The sequence below is a fragment of the Myotis nattereri genome, assembly GCF_964212035.1.
Source record: "Myotis nattereri genome assembly, chromosome: 8".
Lineage (NCBI taxonomy): Eukaryota > Metazoa > Chordata > Mammalia > Chiroptera > Vespertilionidae > Myotis > Myotis nattereri.
In genome coordinates, this window is record NC_138083.1 from 53,446,017 (window position 1) to 53,466,008 (window position 19,992).

The 19,992-nt window shown below is 52.0% G+C and overlaps 1 protein-coding gene across 2 annotated transcripts in view; it reads right to left on the bottom strand.

The window, feature by feature from the left end:
• Window positions 1–19,220, bottom strand: part of MBP (myelin basic protein) — a 75,321-nt gene extending 56,101 nt beyond the window's left edge. For both annotated transcript variants that reach the window (XM_081097581.1, XM_081097580.1), the window contains exons 1-2: window positions 19,019–19,220; window positions 151–225 (exon numbers count right to left, since the gene is read on the bottom strand). In XM_081097581.1, the coding sequence (XP_080953707.1) occupies window positions 151–201 (51 nt within the window). In that variant the 5' untranslated portion in view covers window positions 202–225; window positions 19,019–19,220. The remainder of the gene's footprint in view (window positions 1–150; window positions 226–19,018) is intronic.
• Window positions 19,221–19,992: the final 772 nt, after the last annotated feature.

Here is a 19,992-nt window from a genome sequence, read left to right on the forward strand (position 1 = left end):
GCGGTAGCGGCGGCCGAGCGCTGCCCTGGGATTGCTAGGGGCTGGAGGGTAACAGTCTGTTGGTGTGAGCAGAAAGCCCGGAGCCACAGCGCCCACGCAGAGGACTGAGGTAAATGTGCACCCCCAGGTCTCTGAGCCCCTCGTTCCTACCTTATGGGCCTTCTCAGCGCAGATCTCCCGCTTCCCCGCGTGGTTCCCCATCCCGCACCGAGTCAGCTGCAGAGGCTGAAAGAAAAAGAGAAGGTGTTAGCCCAAAGCCGGCACGTTTAGTCAGGACAGCATTCCTGTGAGATGTGCTGTATCCCTTTCCGAAGAGAGAGAACTAAAACCCCAAACTCAAGACACAACGGAAGTCTTACTAGTGGGCCCACAAAAATGGCGAGGATATAGGGGAGCTGTCGACCTCAGTGTTGTTTAGTAACAAATGCATGTCGGGGTGTTTCCTCATCTGGAAAATCATCAGGCCATCCCCAGCAATCTCCGGGGCTGTTTCTACACAATCACATCCATACAGCGGGGGTCACCGCTCACAGTCAGGGGCCACGCCAGGAAACGACCGAGACGCACAGAGGTGCCTACAAGTGAAAGGTAACAAGTCCGTGCCGCTGCCCAGGGAATCGTGTGAGCACAGAAACCTCAAGATCAGACCAACGGTGGCTTATCAGACAAGTATGCCAAGAATCTGCAGAATTTCCGGGGGAGATAAAGTTGGATTTTTTTAAAAAGTGTGTATTTCTTGTTCATATTGCCTAACCCAAACACTAACAGCAAATTCACAGTCCCGTCCCCCCCCCCCCCCCGGCCCCCCAAAAGGCACAAAACTGAATAATTTAGCCTAAACCCATTCCAAACACACTCTGGATCCCATCGCATCCCTGCACCTGCACTAACTTGACGTCCATCCACACACCCGCCCGCCTGGAGCAGCGACAGGGCTTTGTGGACAGTTACACATGTGGTTTTCCACGATGCATTCCTTTATGAAAGGACACGTGGGTCCCAACTTCCTGCGGAACACGGAACAGTTTTCCTTCCAAGGTCACAAAGGTGAATCCTTTCCTAAAATGGAGAGGGGGGTTTCTAAATTCCCGTGTCTGAGTGAAAGACAGCGCGTCCCCTGAAGGCCGCCTTCAGAAAAGAGGGAGCTGCCAGCTGGCATCTGGATTTCCCAAAGGTACTGCGGCCCTGGGGCCTCGTCCATACGAATGAAGGATGTGGATGCTCTTTTCAGAAGGACCTCAGTGGGCACACGGCTGGTCCTCAAGACCGGAGAGAAAGAAGCCAGGACACCTGCCAGTTTGCCTCCCCGTGTGTGGGGGTCCACGAGCCGGCACAGGTGGAGAGCACACAGCCACCCCCTGGACAGTGCAGAGATGAGTGCTGGGCAGGGGACAGCTCCAGAGGGAGCCTGCGCAGAGGGAGCCTGAAAGTGCTGGACTTCAAACAACCCAGATGAAAGCAGCGATAATGTGCCCGTAAATCAAAGACATGGTTCTAGTGGTGACAAATGCACTAGCTTTGAAGAATCATATGAATCCCTCATGTTTCACGAGGAGAGTGAAAAAAACAATACTTTAAAGTGTATGCTTTTAAAAATGCAAGTACAGCTTTGCTGATCATTTCAGAATGAAACGGGAGTCTACTGTCTACCTTCCGCATTTATTTAAATTAGACAAAAACATCTTTTTGGGGTGATATCACTGAAGAGACTGAGGTTCGGGGCACATACACGACTTTCCTTGATAGGAATGGGTACAGAAAAGGGAAAACAGACGTCGTGTTGTCCTCATGGGGTCCAAACTGTAGTCAGAGAGCATGAATGAGTGGACAGTAGCTGTCACTCTCTGATTCCATGCAGGGTTCTAACTAAATATTGAGAACTTGTAATCTGTATAGAATACATGCAATGGCATCGGCCCAACCATTTGTGGGCCTATCTCCCTGTTTAAGGAATAAGAATTAGTCTATTCTAAACGAAGCACAGGAACAATCAATCGTTAACTTCATTAAAGCTGACAGCTTGGACTTTCGGGGGTCTCCCATTGCCACCATCTTTGTTTTCACCTCGGCAGCATCTCCAGCTCACGTCCTCTCTCCCCAGTCCCCTGCCTCGTCTGTCTCCATCTCCATCGACCCTCACCCCATCTTTTCATTTCCCTGGCTGGTATCAGGTAAACTCAACCTAATGCTCCCTCCCCCAGCAAACAAGCCTCACGTGGGACAAGTGAATATTTGGGGGCTGCTTGTGGACTAAGGGGGAGTGTTTTGGGGCGAAGGGTCTCTGAAGCACAGCTGAAATCTAGCTGCAAACGCTTCCTTGGCTCCTGGAAGAGAAATAATAATTATTCCAGCGTCTCTGATCAAAACCTCCTCACGTTTCAGAGCAAAACGTTAGGCTACCCTTGGGAGGACTGTAATCAACATTTGGACACAAACGGAATAGACCGAAGTACCATTTAGAGCAGGTAGAGTCTAGCCTTACACGCACAATTTACATGCTGGCGGGGAAAAGATAGACAAGAAAAGCAAAGTAACAGGTGATGCGTGGCGGGTCCTCATCCGTGGGAAGACGGTCTCTGAGCATCCTCGCTGGGCACTGGACCTGCATCGGGGGGCCCTGCCGTGAGAAGAGGGCGTGGCAGGCAGCTGCCTGCACTCTGCACTCAGTCTGACTGCGGGCGGGAGGAGGGGTTGGGAAGGCTGCCTTCCTTGCTGTGACTGTGCCTGAGAACTGCACATCAGCAGCTGGGCTCTATAATCTATGAGAAGAACCACCTGCAAACCAAAGAGCCGGAAGACGGGGGTCATCTTCATTTCATCTCACTGTTGCAATTAATCAAAATGAGAGAGCAAGAGGAAGGCTTGGTAAACAAGTGGAATGCCGCATGGAAGCCAGGCTGACTCTGAAGCATTTCTGGGTAATTTCAGAAGCTTTGGGTGAAATAATGAACAATGAACATGTGGGAAGCAGGAAGGACTTTTAGGTTATATCAGGACACCTTCCTAAGGCAGAAATTCAATTCTAGATGAGATTTCTGAACAGTCGCTGGATTAGTGAAAATGTCCATGTGTTCAGGATCATCCACAATTTGTGTCAGCTAGAAGCTAAAATGAAGCATGTGCAGTAGAAACCTCAAGATTGATGCGAGAGCCATCCAACCTAACGGTGTGGCTTCATTTCTATAATATGCTCCCACTGGTCTGAGATTTCTGCCTATTTTCTTGGTGGAAACCCTGAGAAATCAGCACATCCCTCATGCATGTGAGCGCCCGGGAACGGGGCAGCTGACATGCTGGAGGCGTGGCGGGGAAACGGCTTCTAGGTATTTTAACCAGAGACGTTCTAACTCTTTAAAGTGCTGAACTTGAACTTGCAGAAGCTCATCACTGTGAAATGCATGGGCCATCTGCGATGCTTCTACTGCACATGCCTCATTTTAGCTTCTAGCTGCAAGTTCAAGTACAGATCATTCTAACTCTTTAAAGTGCAAACAGGGCAGTTGAGACCTGGGTCCCAATCCAAGCTCCTGCCCATGACCTAGGGCAGCCGTGGGCAAACTAGGGCCCGCGGGCCGGATCCAGCCCGTTTGAAATGAATAAAACTAAAAAAAAAAAAAGACCGTACCCTTTTATGTAATGATGTTTACTTTGAATTTATATTAGTTCACACAAACACTCCATCCATGCTTTTGTTCCGGCCCTCCGGTCCAGTTTAAGAACCCACTGTGGCCCTCGAGTCAAAGTTTGCCCATCCCTGACCTAGGACAAGTGACTCACCTGTCTGAGTCTCAGTTTCCTATACAATGGAAGTAACAAAATCTTCCTCACTGAGCTGGTGAGAATGAGATCCATGTGGGAGTTGGTGAGGGTTGGGGAGAGGGTGGGCCGTACGTGCTGGCTGGTCCCTTTCTCATTTGTTCCACCAGGTGTCTGTCACCAGGATGGGTGGTGAGCAGTGCAGGAGACACTCCTAGCTGTCCAGTGACCCACCATCACTCATATTACAGAGACCTTTCTGTGGGTGCCCACACATGTGCATGTCCACTTCAAACTGCCAAGTTCAGGGAAGGGAAAGGAATAAAGATGCCAGCGGCCCTTGAGGAGCCCAGAAGTGACCACACTCAATGAGCCCATACCAAAGCTCCTGCTCCATTGCAGATGGCTCATGCATTTCACAGTGATGAGCTTCTGCAAGTTCAAGTACAGCATCGGGAATACAGTCAATGGTATTGCAACAACCGTGGATGGTGCCAGGCAGGTTCTACTTATGGGAGCTGGATTACGCTGTAAGGCATATAAATGTCTAATCACTATGCAGCACACCTGAAACTGATACAATGGTGTGTACCAACTGTAACTGAAAAAATTTTAAATTATATAAAAGACTATACTGAGAACAGGCAGTGAGTGGAGAGACAGCCATTCCCCAAACTTCGGAGACTCCTTCCAATATTAAAATGCTAAACTGGCTATTTCTGTAGTGCCCTTGTGTGCATTTTTACAGGTAATGGGATTATTGTGAAATCTTTTGCTTCAATAAGTTTATTGTGAGATAGAGAAGGTTTCAATTCAAGTCTTTCTAGAGGGCTGGCTTCATAGAAGTGGTCCCCAAGCATCTTTCCTGTCTCCCCAAACCTCCCCCAATGTGAAGAGATAAACAGAAACTCCAGGCGCAGTGAGGCGGGACCCAGGGTGGGGCGGGGCGGGCGTCGTCTGTTATCTGCATGTTACTGTACGCCCGGGCTCATTTCTAATCACCTTGTCTAGTTGTATTATGCCCATGTTGTAGGAAATGCACCACAGTTGTATAATCTTTATAGACTTATGGTTCTTTTGGCTTCAGTTTCATAAGATGCTGTTGGTTGGACAATTTTTTTATTTTTTTTTTGAGTCCATGTTCAAGAAAGCACTCCTAAAGTGAATGCTTCACTGGAGATGCAGATTGATATTACAGTGATGTAATTATAGGAATAACCCTGTGAGCACTATTCCCATTTTACAGTTGAGAAACTAACGCTGAGAAGGCTGAACCAAGCTATGAGAATAACAATGCCTCTAGGAAAATATTTCAGTTAAAAATTGGGGTCCGTTGGAGGTTATGAATATATCTTAGGAGGCAAGTCTAAGATAGCACACATTTCTTAACTGTCAACACAATAAAGAGAAGTGGGCTCTCCTCTCACAAGTATCCTTAAGAAAATATGAGTTACAAGGACCTGCTCCTCATGAACACCTGTGCGCGAATACCCAGTTATATAATGAAAACCGCTTTCTTCATTCTCCGCCTAAGATCTTACACAGACAGCTGGTGAAAAGTGCACGCAAGGAATGATTTGGGTGTTAATTCCATGCCTCCCCGGACCCACAGAGCGGGGTCAGTGAGAAACCACAGAAACACCGAGCCCACTGTTCCCACCTCAACATCCACGCCCTGGGACCTGTCAGTCTTCCCAACGCGGAGAGAATGAACATGTGCGCGTGGCGGCAGCATTTAGAATCCACCCGGGAGTCACGTTTGCTTTCTTTGAGTTTTAAAAATTCACTAAAGCAGAGCTCCCAGAATTCCGTGTGCTTTGCCATTATTGTCAGTGGAGTCTTTGTTTTTCACTAGACTGTAAAGGCACCTGGACTGTCCTGTTGTTGCTACAGAGCAGCCATGGTTCCTGCAGAGCCTCCCAGCTGAACCCAGGGCTCTCACCTCTCGTCCCGGGAGGCCCCGGGGAAGGCTCAGGTCACACCTGCGGAAGGGTGGACACGGGTCCTTCCATGAGCCCCAGCCACCTGCACTGTCTGCCGGAGCACCTGTGCTGATCAGGGTGTCTTTGCATTTTTGGTGCATTTTCACATGCTGGAGAGGCCCCTGCGACCTCTGACTCATGTGCTGAGCCCTGAAAGATGTCAGAAGCAGACTGACTGCATGAAGACAGTGTCCCCGGAGAGGGATAACGTGAGTAAAGTGACAAAACAGGACAGTGTGACAATTCCAGAGTGGCATCATTCTCTCCTCCTTGGGGACACCAGGGGAAAACAGGGTGAGCCCTCTGGAGATTGGGAAGCTGATAGTCCCTGCCCATCCTCAGGAGAGCACTGCCCTCCCCCCCCACCCCTACCTCCGCCCCCAGCACCCAGGGCTGGTTCTCGAGAGGGTGAACTGCACCCTCCCAGCAGGTAAAACAGCCCTGCAGCCCCTAAAAGACGATATAAAAGGTGGCAGGTGAGAGCAGAGAGCTGGGAGGGCAGACAGATAACTGCGTGTTTAATCTTTAAAAGAAAACCCAGAGAGCAAGTTTAACCAGCAGGGAACTCACGTATAAAATAAACAAAAATGTAAGTTGTTTAGTTTTCCTCAGCTCTGAGGAGAGAGCAGAAATATCTGTGTAAAACCAGGAAGTCACAGGAGGCTGGCGTGCTCCGGTGCCCGCAGTCAGGTCCAGACAGGCCTTTCTGGTGCAGGGCGGGGCCTGGCTGGGCACATGCAGGGCACACCCTCCTTGGGTGGATGGGGAGGCTGGAGACTGTGGTCCTGGTGCCTAACTGTCATCCCTCTGCCTCTGTGCACAGGCCTGATAGCAGGTCTGCCCTGCCCATCATCCCATCTAGAGGCCCAGCAGCTGGGGCAGGCAGGCCAGGCTTCCCAGAGAAAGACCCAAGTGTGAGTGACCGAGAGCCCAGGGTGTGCCCCCTCTTGTAGGCAGGCGCTCTGGCTTGCTCCTTATCGGAAACCACGGAGGGTAAATGTTACTTCCTGGGGAGCTGTGGGAACAGCTGGTTAATATTTCACAGTCACCCGAGGATACCAGGCATGAGCCAGAGGAAGAATAAACCCAGCCGGGCGCGGCCTCTGTGCCCGGCCCCTGTGCCCTGCCTCCAGGGGCATGGCCCTCATTAGCCAAGGAGGGAGTCCTGCGTGGCCTTGTTACAGGCCCATGCGTGCCACACGGCCCACAACACTGACAATGTAATTAGAGGGAATGCAGCCATGCGTGTGCCATTGCCACAGGTCCACGTGCGCCAGGTGACCCGGGACACTGCAGCGGTCATAGAGGAAGCGTGAATACTTCAAGCATTGCTCATGGCCCGAGCCAGTGATGGAAGGGCAGGACACGTCTGTTTAACTCAGTGCACCCCGATAGCCTCCAGAACAACTCGTAGATTCCTTAATGCCAGGCAAGACGGCTCCTCCTAGCTGGGTGTGGGGGACCCGTGTGCTGGCTCAGGCCACAGGGATGCACGTGGCCCGGGACCACGGAGCTACAGTCTGAGTCTGACTAAAGAACCCTCCCCCCCAGCCAGTTTACCAGCACACAGAGGATACAGAATCCCCCGCTTGTTGATCTGATCTCCAGATTCTAATCACCTGGGCCCGAAGGAGACACAGCTCAGAGCCCACCTCCTATGGGGCCTCGTCTTCACACAGGCATGCCCCAGTTTATTGGATGAGTTCTTACTTCGTGAGAAAATAGAAAGATAAAGGATGCTAGCAAATGACATTGTATTTAAAGAAAAGGGCAGTGACATGTCCCCAGAGAGTATGATGCAGTGAAAAGGACTCTGGATTTGGAGTCAGGAGACCTTTGATGGCAGCCATCACGCCATGGAGGGCTGTCTGAACATTTTGGAAGTATGTCCTCTTTATCCTCATGCACAGGTGACCCACTCTGAGGTCAGAAAGTGTGGGTCACCCCCCCAACAGGGCAGTGACTGGCGGGCGGGGCGGGCCTGGGTCTGCCTGGTCTTGGCTGTACTTGTAGCGATAAGACAACACACGGTCTCCAGAGGTCTAGTTCAATGTCAGTCATGGATTGCATGGCTTGAGCAAGGCACTCAATTTCTTCAAAAAAAAAAAAAAAAAGCGTTTCTCGATGCATTAAGCCTCTGATTTATTAAGGCAAGGTGGTCCATCAAAAGGGACACCTTTTCCTTCACCTCACCTTCAAGGGGTGCTCTGAAGACTCAACGTACATTAAGGCCAAGTTGGCCAGTGATTTCACACCTCTTTCCTTTAGTGTGAAAACGAGGGCAAAGTGACAAATGATGAAGCATTATAGAAATATACCATGAAATTAAGTCTTCTCTATGACTCTGTTATTGAAAAATGGCATTCAAATGAACAACGGAATGACAAATGTCTAGAGTGCCTAACGTGTATTATGAACACAGGCTGCCAATGCGCTTGCATTCCGAGCTTGATCTATTCAAGTGGGTTCTCAGGCCCTTCAGTTTCTACGTGGTCTCTGTAAGGCCCAGAAAGATCAGTGCCCTTTTGAAAGGCAATGATGTATTTCCACTAGTGGAGGCCTTTTAATGTTATTGCTCCACCAAAGTCAAGACGGTCCAGGAATGTCTTTTATAGGAAATAAAGAGTATTGTTTGAAAAATGCAAACACCTTGGCAGAGTGTATTCACCACAGTGTGCTTAGCTGGCAACTACACACGCGTTGTCCAGCCTGTGGCTTTGAGGAGAGAGCCCTCAGGCCGAGCCTAACCTTCTTTTGCCTGAAATAGTTTAGAGTGAGGCAGGGCATCACAGGAACTTGAATCCCAATAGACTGAGAGCCCGGTACCTGTTCTGCCCTCAAGTGGAGCGGAAGTAATGGCCCAGACAATAAAGCAGGGCCTTTGGTTTGTCCATGGCTGGACTCCCACACCTACTACAGTGGCTGGTACATAATAACTGCTCAATAAATACTTAAGTGACTCACTGAAGCTGCTCTCTGCACCCAAACCACACATGTGCCCCCCCCCCCCCACACACACACACGCATTGCACAAGCCTGTTTTGAGTCCGCCAAGCCGATCCTTGGATTGCAGCATCACACCCAATAGAACAAGGCGTGGACAGAGAAGTTAGAGGGGCAGCGTGGCTGTGAGGACCAGCACGGCCATGGAGCATTCGGGGAGGTCCCTGCAGCCTCTCACAGGAGCCAGGAGGGCTGGGGATAAACTAGAGCACAGTGTCCCCTGAAAACGGAAGCCCTTGTTCAGAAGGAACACAGGACACGGCAGAGAGGAAGTGGGGACACCCACACCGTTCATGGGCTGCTCCTGGGGAGGAAACAGGCTGGGCATAGATGGGGGTGTCTGGCACGGAGGGCGGCAGGCAGAGCCAGGGTGCCTGGCCCTGGCCACAGACATGCCTACCTCAGCTCTTCACCGAATCCTCTCTGGGGGCCAAGCAGACAGCAGGAGGAGCAGACACAGTGGGCCTGAGCCTGGACAGGACGCTCAGGGTGCCCAAAGTCAAGAGCAAATGTAAACCCTAAATGGGTCAGCTAGGGGTTCCAGTGTGGAGACTGGACACTGCCCTTCAGGCGTCAAGGAGGACTTGTGACCAAAGAAGCATGTATAGTGTTCAGCACAGGCACCTCTAGTTACAGTATGTAGAAACAACCCAGACAGAGGGAGGGTTCTCACACGAATTACCACCTTTCCCAAAGTGCCAATTTAGAGACTACCTGTACTGTCAGCTTCCTCCGAATGTTCAAATAGAAACACTGAAACCAGGTCAGCCCACAGAGCCTGCGGTGCAGACACGGCCTCCAGGAGGGAGCAGCCTGGTTACCTGGTTACCAGCCTGGTTACCTGTGCAGACAGGTACACTCTGGAGAGGCAGGCCCACGCTGGCGCTGCATGGCGGCCTGAGCTGCTCCCTCCCTTCCCTTCCCTCCCTTCCTCCCTCCCTCCCTTGAAGCCCCACAGGCACCAGTTTGGGTGTGGGGTTCCCCTGCTTTGAGGAATGAATCAATCAGACCTCTCTCCTCTCTGCCCACTTTCATACCTGCCCTCCTTGGGTGTCCATACTATGTTACCCCAAAAGTCCATGATTAGTCAGGAAACCCACGTCAGCCATGGGCAGAGAGCCCCAGGAGAGTGACCAGCAGGGTTAGTCTAAGGAAAGGATGGGGAAGATGCTGGGAGTCCACCAGCAGAATCATTCGCCTCCTGTCCCCTGGACCACAGGTACTGTGGTCACTATGTCGGCCATTGAGAAAGGTCAGGAACCAAACTCTGGGAGGGAGTCCAGGGACATTTCAAATTCCTCTTCGACCCATCTCAAGAGGCAAATGAAGTCTCAGAGATTTAGACTCAGAGAGATGACGCTATCACGTTAGCTCCACAAAATCACAGCCAGGGACCTTTCCTACGTTCACGCACAAATACTAGTACAGTGTTTTGTTTTTTATAAAGGGGTGACACTTTGAACAGGTTTTAATCTCCCTCCCCATTAAATTTTATTTTAAGTCCCTAGCACACTTTACTTGGTGTTGCTAATCCTGTGTAAATATACATGTATGAGACATGTGTATGTCTCATACATATCTCTCAACACGATGCCCATGGCATTCCCGTGTGTTTGCAGGAGGCCACCTGCCAGTTCTGTGCACCTGCGGGCCTACCTCTCTTCACGTAACAGCGTCCAACCACCAGTCTGAAAGGGCTAAGATTCTCTTTCAATGTCTGGTTTAAATCCTGTCTCTTCAAAAATGAGTTTTGACATTTGAAAATAATGACAAAAGTGAAAGGATCAGCGTCTTCCCCGGTAGAGCCGACCGTCTCTCACAAGCGGTGTAAAACGATGCATCGAAGCTCTGCATGCATGACACCGTCTCTGAGACAATCTCTCCTCCTGCTTCTAGAACCCTGGGTCTTGGCTATTCCAGGTTTATTACATCTTCAGACATCGGGGAAACAACCAGCATAATAGTCCTCAACACCCTCCCCCACCCCCCGCACACCTGCTGAGAGAAACCTGGCTCCTAAAATATGAGAATCGTTTTTGTTTATTTTGTTAAATTTCCGCTCTAATGTATCTGTTCTTGTGAGGCAACTCAGTCAGCTGATAGGCCAGGACCCACGTTCTTCCCTGGGTGAAGCACAGATTGGCAGAGCACCTCTGAGGAGCCCACATTTGCTGGGAGGCCATCGGGGGATGCGCATCAGAACATGAGGACCGCCCACCCCACCTCGGATGCGTGGAGGCCACAGGTGCAAGCGAGCCCTGCGCAGGAAGCAGAGACACAGGAGAGAGATGCGTGCATTAACTTTCTCATCGACCTCCCACAGTGGATGCGGCACCTGCCAGCAGTGGGCACAGCAGAGACACAACAGGAAGATGCTTGTTCACTGTCCCAGCACGTAAGCGCGCTGTGGGACATTTCAGCCCCCTATAAACAAAAAGGTCCCGAAACGAAGGGGAGAGTCTCTGGTGCTGCAAGCTGTGTGGGAAGGCAGACATCTGGGAGGTGAGGGAGCAGCCCCTCCATGAACGGGACTTTGAGAAGCAGTTCTGAGGACCAACACCCAGGCAGGCCAGGGACAGGCAGGCGACCGGGGGTAGCTGTGTTCAGGGCAGAATAGACTTTGCAGCCAGCGTTGATTCCAAACAGCCAGGGAGCCTCCATCTCTCCTCCAGTGCAGCCCCTCCTCAAAGCCCCGTGGAGTTTTATGCACACATCTCAGGGCACTTAGAAATATTCCGCCTCGGGAAACTGGTCCACCGCCACTCCCTGGGAAACTGTGACCTCCAAGTCCCCTCCTCACGCTCTAAAGCACTTTCAGGGCAAGAACTCCATCTACGTTATCTCCAGGTCCATGGACACGCATGGCACAGCACACCACACGGGCAGCAAGGTTTTAAAAAGTAACCATGTATTTGCTCTATTTCGGAAGCCTGCAACGTAGCTCTGCACTTCTTGCTTTCATAGTTTAGCAAGAAATGTTGGGTTTCAACTATGCGAGAAACCAGATGAAGAGCATGAGTGTCCATAAATATTCCTCATTAGATATGCTGGCATGCACAAGGCATGAGGAAAAAATGTCAGCCTCTTAACTGTGGGGAATGCATCAAAAATAAGCATATAAATGAAAATATATCATCAGCATAGAACTTTATTTCCCATGAGTCATTCTTTCTAACATAGAGCCAGACTATCAGTAAGCATAAAGAACTTCTTGGGCGCTCATTTAAATACATACTCCAGGGCCTGAGCCCTGAGACTGTGATGTGGTGTGGTGTGGCCGAGACAGGGCCTAGGACTGCGCTGAGTAAGAATTCTGGGTTAAATGTATGCAGGCGATTGGCAAACCCCCAGGGAAACATGAGCGCCAACCCTGCCCCATCGCCTGTGAGAAGACCTAGTCCAGGCAGGTGCCTCTGCTAGTGCTTTGGTGGGAGCCTGCTCTTGCCTCCCAGCCAGCTCCTCCCCTGCTGGCTGCCTCACTGACTCAGGCGAGTGTGTGGTGTGTGTTGCCTCTCGGTTTCCAGATCAGACTCCAGATGCAGCGGGGGTAGCGCTGAGAGTTTCTTTCTCTGTTTAGGTTGGCGGGTGATGTGGATGTGGCCTGGTGTGTCTGGGTGAGCTCTGTGGGAGGAGCCATCCTGGCAGCCGCCTGTGCTCCTGCCTGCAGGGCAGCACTGACTGGAGGGGTGGGCAGGACTGAGCCTGGGGCCAGGGATCTCATGTCACGGGGGACATCCCATGTCATCTGATCCCTAAAGTTTGGGGCCACCGCCAGCATGGTGCAAGCAGTGAACGAGGGCCCTCAGGAAAGTGAAGGGGAAGCAGCGCTCTTGATGTGATCGGACATACCTCATCAGAACAACACTGATTTTGAAACTGGGTCAGTGGCTGATCAGCGGTGACAGAGGGGTGACACCGTCAGCGTGTGGGGGAGTTTCTCTGAGGCTGAAGCCAAAGCTTTCTCACAGGAAATGTGATCTGGTCAGAGCCCCCCGGCTTCTTCTTGGTGTGGACTGAAACTTGTAAAATGCAAACATAGTTGCAAGAGCCATTTGTTTCGTGTTATGAAATGCACTGGCTTCAACAGCATGCTGAGTGAGGTAATGTCGTAATTCAGGTTGGTGGACAGCCCTGCCTTGCTGGATTTCTATATTTATTACACATGCATGTAATCACAACACATAGTGTTTTATGTATTTACTAGAGGCCCGGTGCACAAAGATGTGTGCACTCAGGAGGGTCCCTCAGCCTGGCCTGTGCCCTCTCGCAGCCTGGGACCCCTTGGGGGATGACCACCTGCTGGCTTAGGCCCGCTCCCTGGGGAATTGGGACAAAGCTGGCAGTCAGACATCACTCTGGCAGCCCGGGAGCCCTCGGGGGATGTCCACTTGCCAGCGGGGAGCAGACCTAAGCTGCAGTCGGACATCCTTAGCGCTGCTGAGGAGGCGGGAGAGGCTCCTACCACCACTGCTGTACTGGCAGCCGTCAGCCTGGCTTGTGGCTGAGCAGAGCTCCCCGTGTGGGAGCGCAATGACCACCAGGGGGCAGCTCCTGCATTGAGCATCTGCCCCCTCGTGGTCAGTGTGTGTCATAGTGACCAGTCATTCCCAGTCGTTCTGCTGTTAGGGTCAGTTTGCATATTACCCTTTTATTATATAGGATAGAGGCCTGGTGCACAGTGGGGGCCGACTGGTTTGCCCTGAAGGGTGTCCCAGATCAGGGTGGGGGTCCTGCTGGGGTGCCTGGCCAGCCTGGGTGAGGGGCTGATGGCTGTTTGCAGGCTGGTCAACACCCCCCCCCCCCAGTGGAGACCATCACCCCACGGAGGTTTGGCCAGCCTGGGTGAGGGGCTGATGGCTGTTTTCAGGTGGCCACACCCCCTTTAGGGTGGGGGGGTCCCCACTGGGGTGCCTGGCCAGTCTGGGTGAGGGGCTGAGGGCCGTTTTCAGGCTGGCCAAGCCCTCCGGCGACGGAAGCTCCCAGCCTCTCCTTTTTTCCTTTTTTTTTTATTCTGGGATTTATTTACCTTCTATAATTGAAACTTTGTTGCCTTCAGTGGAGCTCAGAGCTGGCCGGAAGCTTGGCTTCCTCCATCACTGCAGCAACCAAGCCTCCTGCTTGCTTCAGCTCTGTGGCTGCCAGCTGCCATCTTAGTTGGGTTAATTTGCATATAGTAGCTCTGATTGGCTGGTGGGCGTGGCTTAAGGCATAGGGAAGGTACGGTCAATTTGCATGTTTGTCTTTTATTAGTGTAGACTAGAGGCCCAGTGCACAGATTCATGCACCTATGGGGTCCCTCAGCCTGGCCTGCGGGTAATGGGCCAAAACTGGCTCTCCAACATCCCCCAAGGGGTCCTGGATTGTGAGAGGGCACAGGCCCAGGCTGAGGGACCCCACTGGTGCATGATTGGGGCTGGGGAATGACCACGAGAGGGCTCCAGGGCATGTCCAGCCCATCTCACCCAGTCCCAATCAGCCGGACCTCAGCAGCAAGCTAACCTACCAGTTTGAGTGTCTGCCCCCTGGTGGTCAGTGCACATCATAGTAACTGGTCAAATGGTTGGAGGGACAATTAACATATTAGCTTTTTATATATATACTAGAGGCCCGGTGCATGAATTCATGCATGGGTGGGGTCAATTATGGGTGGGGCCAGCTTTGGGGAGGGGCCCAAGCAGTTGGCCAGCCAGCCCCACCCCTGATCAGGGTGAGGAGGCTGATTAGGGCGGGGCTGGCTACCCCCTGGTTGAACTCCTGGTCAAGGGGACAATCTGCATATTAGCCTTTTATTATATAGGAAGATGTATATTTTTTCCAAGAAATAAACATACCATATTTATTCATTAGCAATGTGATGTTTCCCATTCAATATTGTTACTTTGAACTTGAGCTATGTGGATACCTAAAGTTCTAGGTAATTTAGTTTAAGTCCTATGACTAGTCATAGTATATATCCATAACCCTACACATGGGCCATTTGTCTGTTTCTCTCTCTTTTTTAGTATCAAAATCTTTATTCATTAAAATATGTAGGCATAGCTAAGGGAGTGCTGAGAGGGGAAATTTATAGCACTAAATGATTATATCAGAAAAGAGAAAAAGTCTCAAATTGATAATCTAAGTTCTAACTTAAGAAACTAAGAAAGAAGAGTTAAATATACCCAAAGGCAGTAGAAAGAAAGAAATAATGAAGATAAGCATAGAAAACAATGAAAATGAAAACAGAGAAAAATCAATGAAATAAAAAGCTAGTTCTTAGAGAAAAAAATCAATAAAATTGATCGTTCTCCAGCAGAACTGACACAAAAAAGAAGACACAAAAATCACCTCTATCTAGAATGAAACAGAGGCTCCCATTATAGACCCTGTGGCTGTTAGAAGAATAGTAAGGGGTTCTATGAGCAATGATGCACCCATGAATGGTGTGGGTGGTGGTCCATTTGTACCAGGGAATACTACTCAGCAATGAAAAAGAATGAGCTATAGATACACTCAAGAGAATTGTGTTTAATGAAAACAAGCCAATCTGAAAAGGTTTCACTTGGATAGAATTCTCGAAATGATGAAATTATGGAAAACGGGGAACAGATCAGTGCACGCCAAGGGCTCAGGGATGGAGAAGAGGGAAGATGGCTGTGGTTTTAAAGGACCGCGTGAGGGACCCTGTGATGAAACTGTCATATGTGACTGCGGATGGTCACACAATTCCACATGTGATAAAATTACACAGAACTTCGAGCACACACGCACACACACCCTGGCATGCATGCTGGTGAAACCTGAGACCTCAGTACGGTTGACAGATTGTATCAGTGTTCATTTCCTGATTGTGATATTGTTCTATGGTTTTGCATGATGTTATGAAAGGTATATGGATCTCTCTGTATGATTTCTTACAATTATCTCAAAATAAAAAGTTTTTAGAAATGGCTTCCATGAGCAGCCTGTGTATGCACATCACACACAGAGACCAGATTCTCCCCAATGAGACCCCAGGGTCATAGGGGGTAATCATCTTTTCTGGCCATAGGACACATCCATCTCCAACTGTTCCAGATCCTTCTCTAAAGTGTCTGTTCTTTTTTACCCTCCTACTCATAACAATGTGAGTCAGAATTCAACATTGTTTACCAGGACAATGGATATGAAAAATTTTCCCATTGATGTGATTTTCAATTCCCTGATAACTTGCGGATAAAACACCTCATATTTTATTAGCCTGTTTGGGTTTTCTCCTCCAGGCCGGCCTGTCCTCTCACATCTTTTTCCATTGCGTGGCTTGTTTTATGTTACCGAGTTTTAGAATTTTTTATATATCCCAGAGACCCCACCCACGTCTGTTCGTCCCTGTCCTCTGATTATCTAGTTTTTATAATAGAGCCTCACACCTACTCGGTGGTGGTCACAGAATCCAGGGTAAAATAACATACAGATCCACATTTTTGAATTTTTAACAATGACCAAGCCTGGGACATTCCTAATGGCTTCAGAATATGAGTTACCTGGCTGGAGCGTGAGGGCGATTCTGCAGAGGCAGCTTCGGCGCACGCTAAGAGCTCCAGCCTCCCTCCCTTCTGGTCACCTTCCCAGCCTGGTTCTTGCAATAAGTCACTGCTATGCATCTCCTCCTGGGTCTGTGTCTCTGGTCTAGCTCAGGGGTGGGCAAACTTTTTGACTCGAGGGCCACAATGGGTTCTTAAACTGGACCGGAGGGCCGGAACAAAAGCATGGATGGAGTGTTTGTGTGAACTAATATAAATTCAAAGTAAACATCATTACATAAAAGGGTACGGTCTTTTTTTTTTTTTAGTTTTATTCATTTCAAACGGGCCGGATCCGGCCCGCGGGCCATAGTTTGCCCACGGCTGGTCTAGCTGGACCACTACACACTCGGGCGGAGATTGGGAGTCTGCTCCGGAGGAAGGACCAGCTGTTGTTGGCTCTCTGCGTGGCTGGAGCACAGGGCATCCTGGTGCCTTCACTGTGGTGTAAAACCATCTCCAAGCCCCCAAACCCAGCTGGTTTCAGCTTCCTTCAGGGTCTCTTTTGGACCCACAGAAGCATCTTACTGCTGGATGACTACTTAATAGAAATTACACTAAGTCATCCGAGTACTTTCTTCCCTCAGGAATGACAACTGAGGAAGACAAGGAGAGGGTGACTAACAAAGACACGTGCAGCACCATTACAGTCATATCATCCTGAAGAGGAAGCATGGTTTTGGGCGTGGTTACTCACTCATGGTGGAATTTTAAGAAGGAGAAGAGGAAGCCAGCTCTGTGAGGTTCCGGAGCTGTCCTATTCACCACGCCTGCGCAGGGCGTCAACCCAGGCTGGTGACGGACTCCTGGACCTGAGCCCCGGGGCCCTGGTGTCTCTGTGCCTTGGTTTACTCATCAGCAGAAACCAGGCTGTAGGAGAGTCACTATATCAGAGGGCATCCCAGGGCAGTCATGACTGTGAGGAGGTGGTCTGCGGCTCTCAGAGGAGCCTGGGCAGGAAGTGCTGCCTGGATACCTGGGTAGAAAGGCAGCCAGACAGTTGCTAACTTTGTCAGATTTTTAAAGAATCTAGAGAGAAAGGAGAAAGCAAACGAAATAACCTTCGACGAGTAGTTAAAAATCCAGACAGAAACAGGGCATGTACCAGACAGGTTTTCCAGCTCGTTGTCCTCATGGACCCACCCGACGTTCAAAACCACGACGGGGCATTACAAGCCAAATCACAGAACAGGAAACTTGCCTTACCCGTCCTCACCTTTGGGCAGAAAGGTGATGCTTTAGAAAGATTTTCTAAGTGGATCTGAGCCACATAGCTTTTGCTTAACCCCAAGTTAATGAAAGTAGTTGTTTCAGAACTTGGAAGTTACTGTTAACCACATTTTACAATACTTTTTAGCTGGAGTCTCTCCCTGCAGGTTTTTGTTTGCCGCACTTAAAATAAAACTACTGATGGGCACTGTTCCTTGGCTGGTAGAAACACAGCTATTAGGCTGCGGCCTCCTCCTGGGTCCTTTGGCCCATCCTTGGGGAAGAGCTGCCCCTTGCCAGCTCCCCAGCTCTGCATACCTGGGCCCAGTCGCTCCCAGGTGGCTGCCAGAGAGCCTGGGTGCAGGACTGAGCGGATTCGGCATTAGGGTGGCCCTGGCCTTTGGGCTACTGTTCTGTACAAGTCTTCCTGACTTTGGCAGGCTATAATCTTCTCCCCAAACCACAGGTTTTAAATAGAGGGACCCATAAAGTTCCCTTCTTTTGAAACACAGTGTGGGTGTCGGCTGCCAGTACAGCCCCTTACCTCCCCCACCCCTCCAGCTGTGCCAGTGACTTCCGTGGGTGCCGAGATCAAGGGAACACATGGTGTTGATTCTCATGTCTTGCAACTGCGAAACAGAGAACCAGGAACCGGAGCGCACCCATTTCCTGCCAGCATCCTAACAAGATCTCCAAAGAAACCGAACCCTTTTCACCAACCCCACCGCTCCCGCGGAAGCCGAAGAAAGTAGACCCTCAGAGGCACCAGGCGCTGCCCCCAGCATCCCTAGAGCCACCTGGGCTCGGGATGACTGCAGGCACACCACCCTCGGGGAGCCCCTCCTGGCCTGTGGGGCTCAGGGAGGCTTCCCGCCCAGGAGGGCCAGCTCCAGCAAGTGGGCGCAGGTGGGCGCAAGTGGGCGCAGGTGGCTGCAAGCAGCGCGGCGGGCTGGATCGGCCCAGCAAAGGCGGAAGCTGGGCCAGTCGCTTGTCCCCACCTCGGAGCACAAAGGGAAGCTAGGGTTCCCCTAGGGGTGCGGGGGAAGGGTGGTCCGCTCGGCTCCAGGTGAGGAACTAGGAGGCACTTTAAGCTCCTAAGGACCCCAGCCCTCCTCTCAGCTCCTCAATGAACCGTCTCCGCGCCGCCCAGGGTGGCCACTCCGGCCTTGGTCACCTCCCACCCCTACACCGCCACCCGCAGCCGAGCGCTCCCCCGCGACTCCGACCCGGAGCGGGGCCGGAGACCACCCGGAAACCCGCCGGAAACCCAGACCCGCTCAACACCCGCGCCCGTCAAGCGCAGGGAGCCCGCGGGCCGCCACCTGCCCTGCCATCTGCGCGGCCGCCACGGGGCCCCCGCACGCGGCCCGGAAGGGACCCTAGTCCAGAGCAAAGAGCCCCCACCCTGGGCCTCCCCCCACCCTGGGCCTCCTCCCGCCCCGCGCCGGCTCTGGGCCCCGCCAGACGTCCGCGCCCCGCTACCGGAGCGCGGAGACAAAGCGCCGCCTCCCCCAGGGGGTCACCCACCTCGCTGCTCTCGCCGCTCCCAGGCCGAGGGCTCCGCGGGCTCCAGGCCGCCTCCCCGCTGCCCGGGCCCCAAGCGCGGGGTCCCGGGGCCTTTGGCGCCGCCTTCCGGGTCGGGGACGCGGGCCGCCAGGGCCGGAGGCTCGTCCTCAGCGGCGCACGGCGGAGACTGACGGCGCAGCTCCGAGGCCGCGCGCACCCCGCCCCTCCCGCCTCCCTCCTGGGCTTCCTCCTGCCAGGTAAACACCCCGGAGCCCTACCTCCCGCCCCGCGGGCGGGCGCCCAGGGAGACAGGAGGGCCCAGGGGACGACCACGGGATGACGGGGCCACACGGAGCCCGGGACCCGCGAGGACCGGGGCAGGTCAGCCTGGGAGGGCGGGGCCGGCGTGCGCCCCGCTGACCTGCTGTGCCTCAGCCTTGAAACGCCAGAGAGCACCTCCTCACTGCACCTCACAGAGGGCGACCCAGGCCCAGAGTGAGGGCAGCTGGTCCCAATCCATTGCCCATCAGGGTCCAGTGCCAGGTCTTCAGTGCTCAGGGTCTAAAGAGTCTGGCCCTTGGGGACACCGGGGATTAGCTCTGCTAGGACCTTCAACCACAGGCAGGTCTGGGCTGGAGGGCAGGGGGTTCCCTCCAGGGGGCAGGTGTAATGTGCCAGGAAACAACCAGAAAGTGCCCAGGAGAGGGGTCCCGCAGGCTGCATGCATGTGTTGGCTTGTGGTCCCTCCTCCTCATGGTCCCAAGGAAGCCTGCTGTTTGGACATTAGCCACCTGGAGGGACACACAGATTTGGTGGATTCAGAGGACCTTTCTCTGGATCCTCAGCCTCCTCCAGATGTTGGAAAAGTGGGAGTGAGAGAGAGAAAGACCCTTCAATGAGGCCCTGGCATCCCTTCTGACTTATGTTCCAGGTTGGAATGAATCTGACACTTCCCAGGAGCTCAGAGACCACACAGTGGACTGACACAGTGCCTT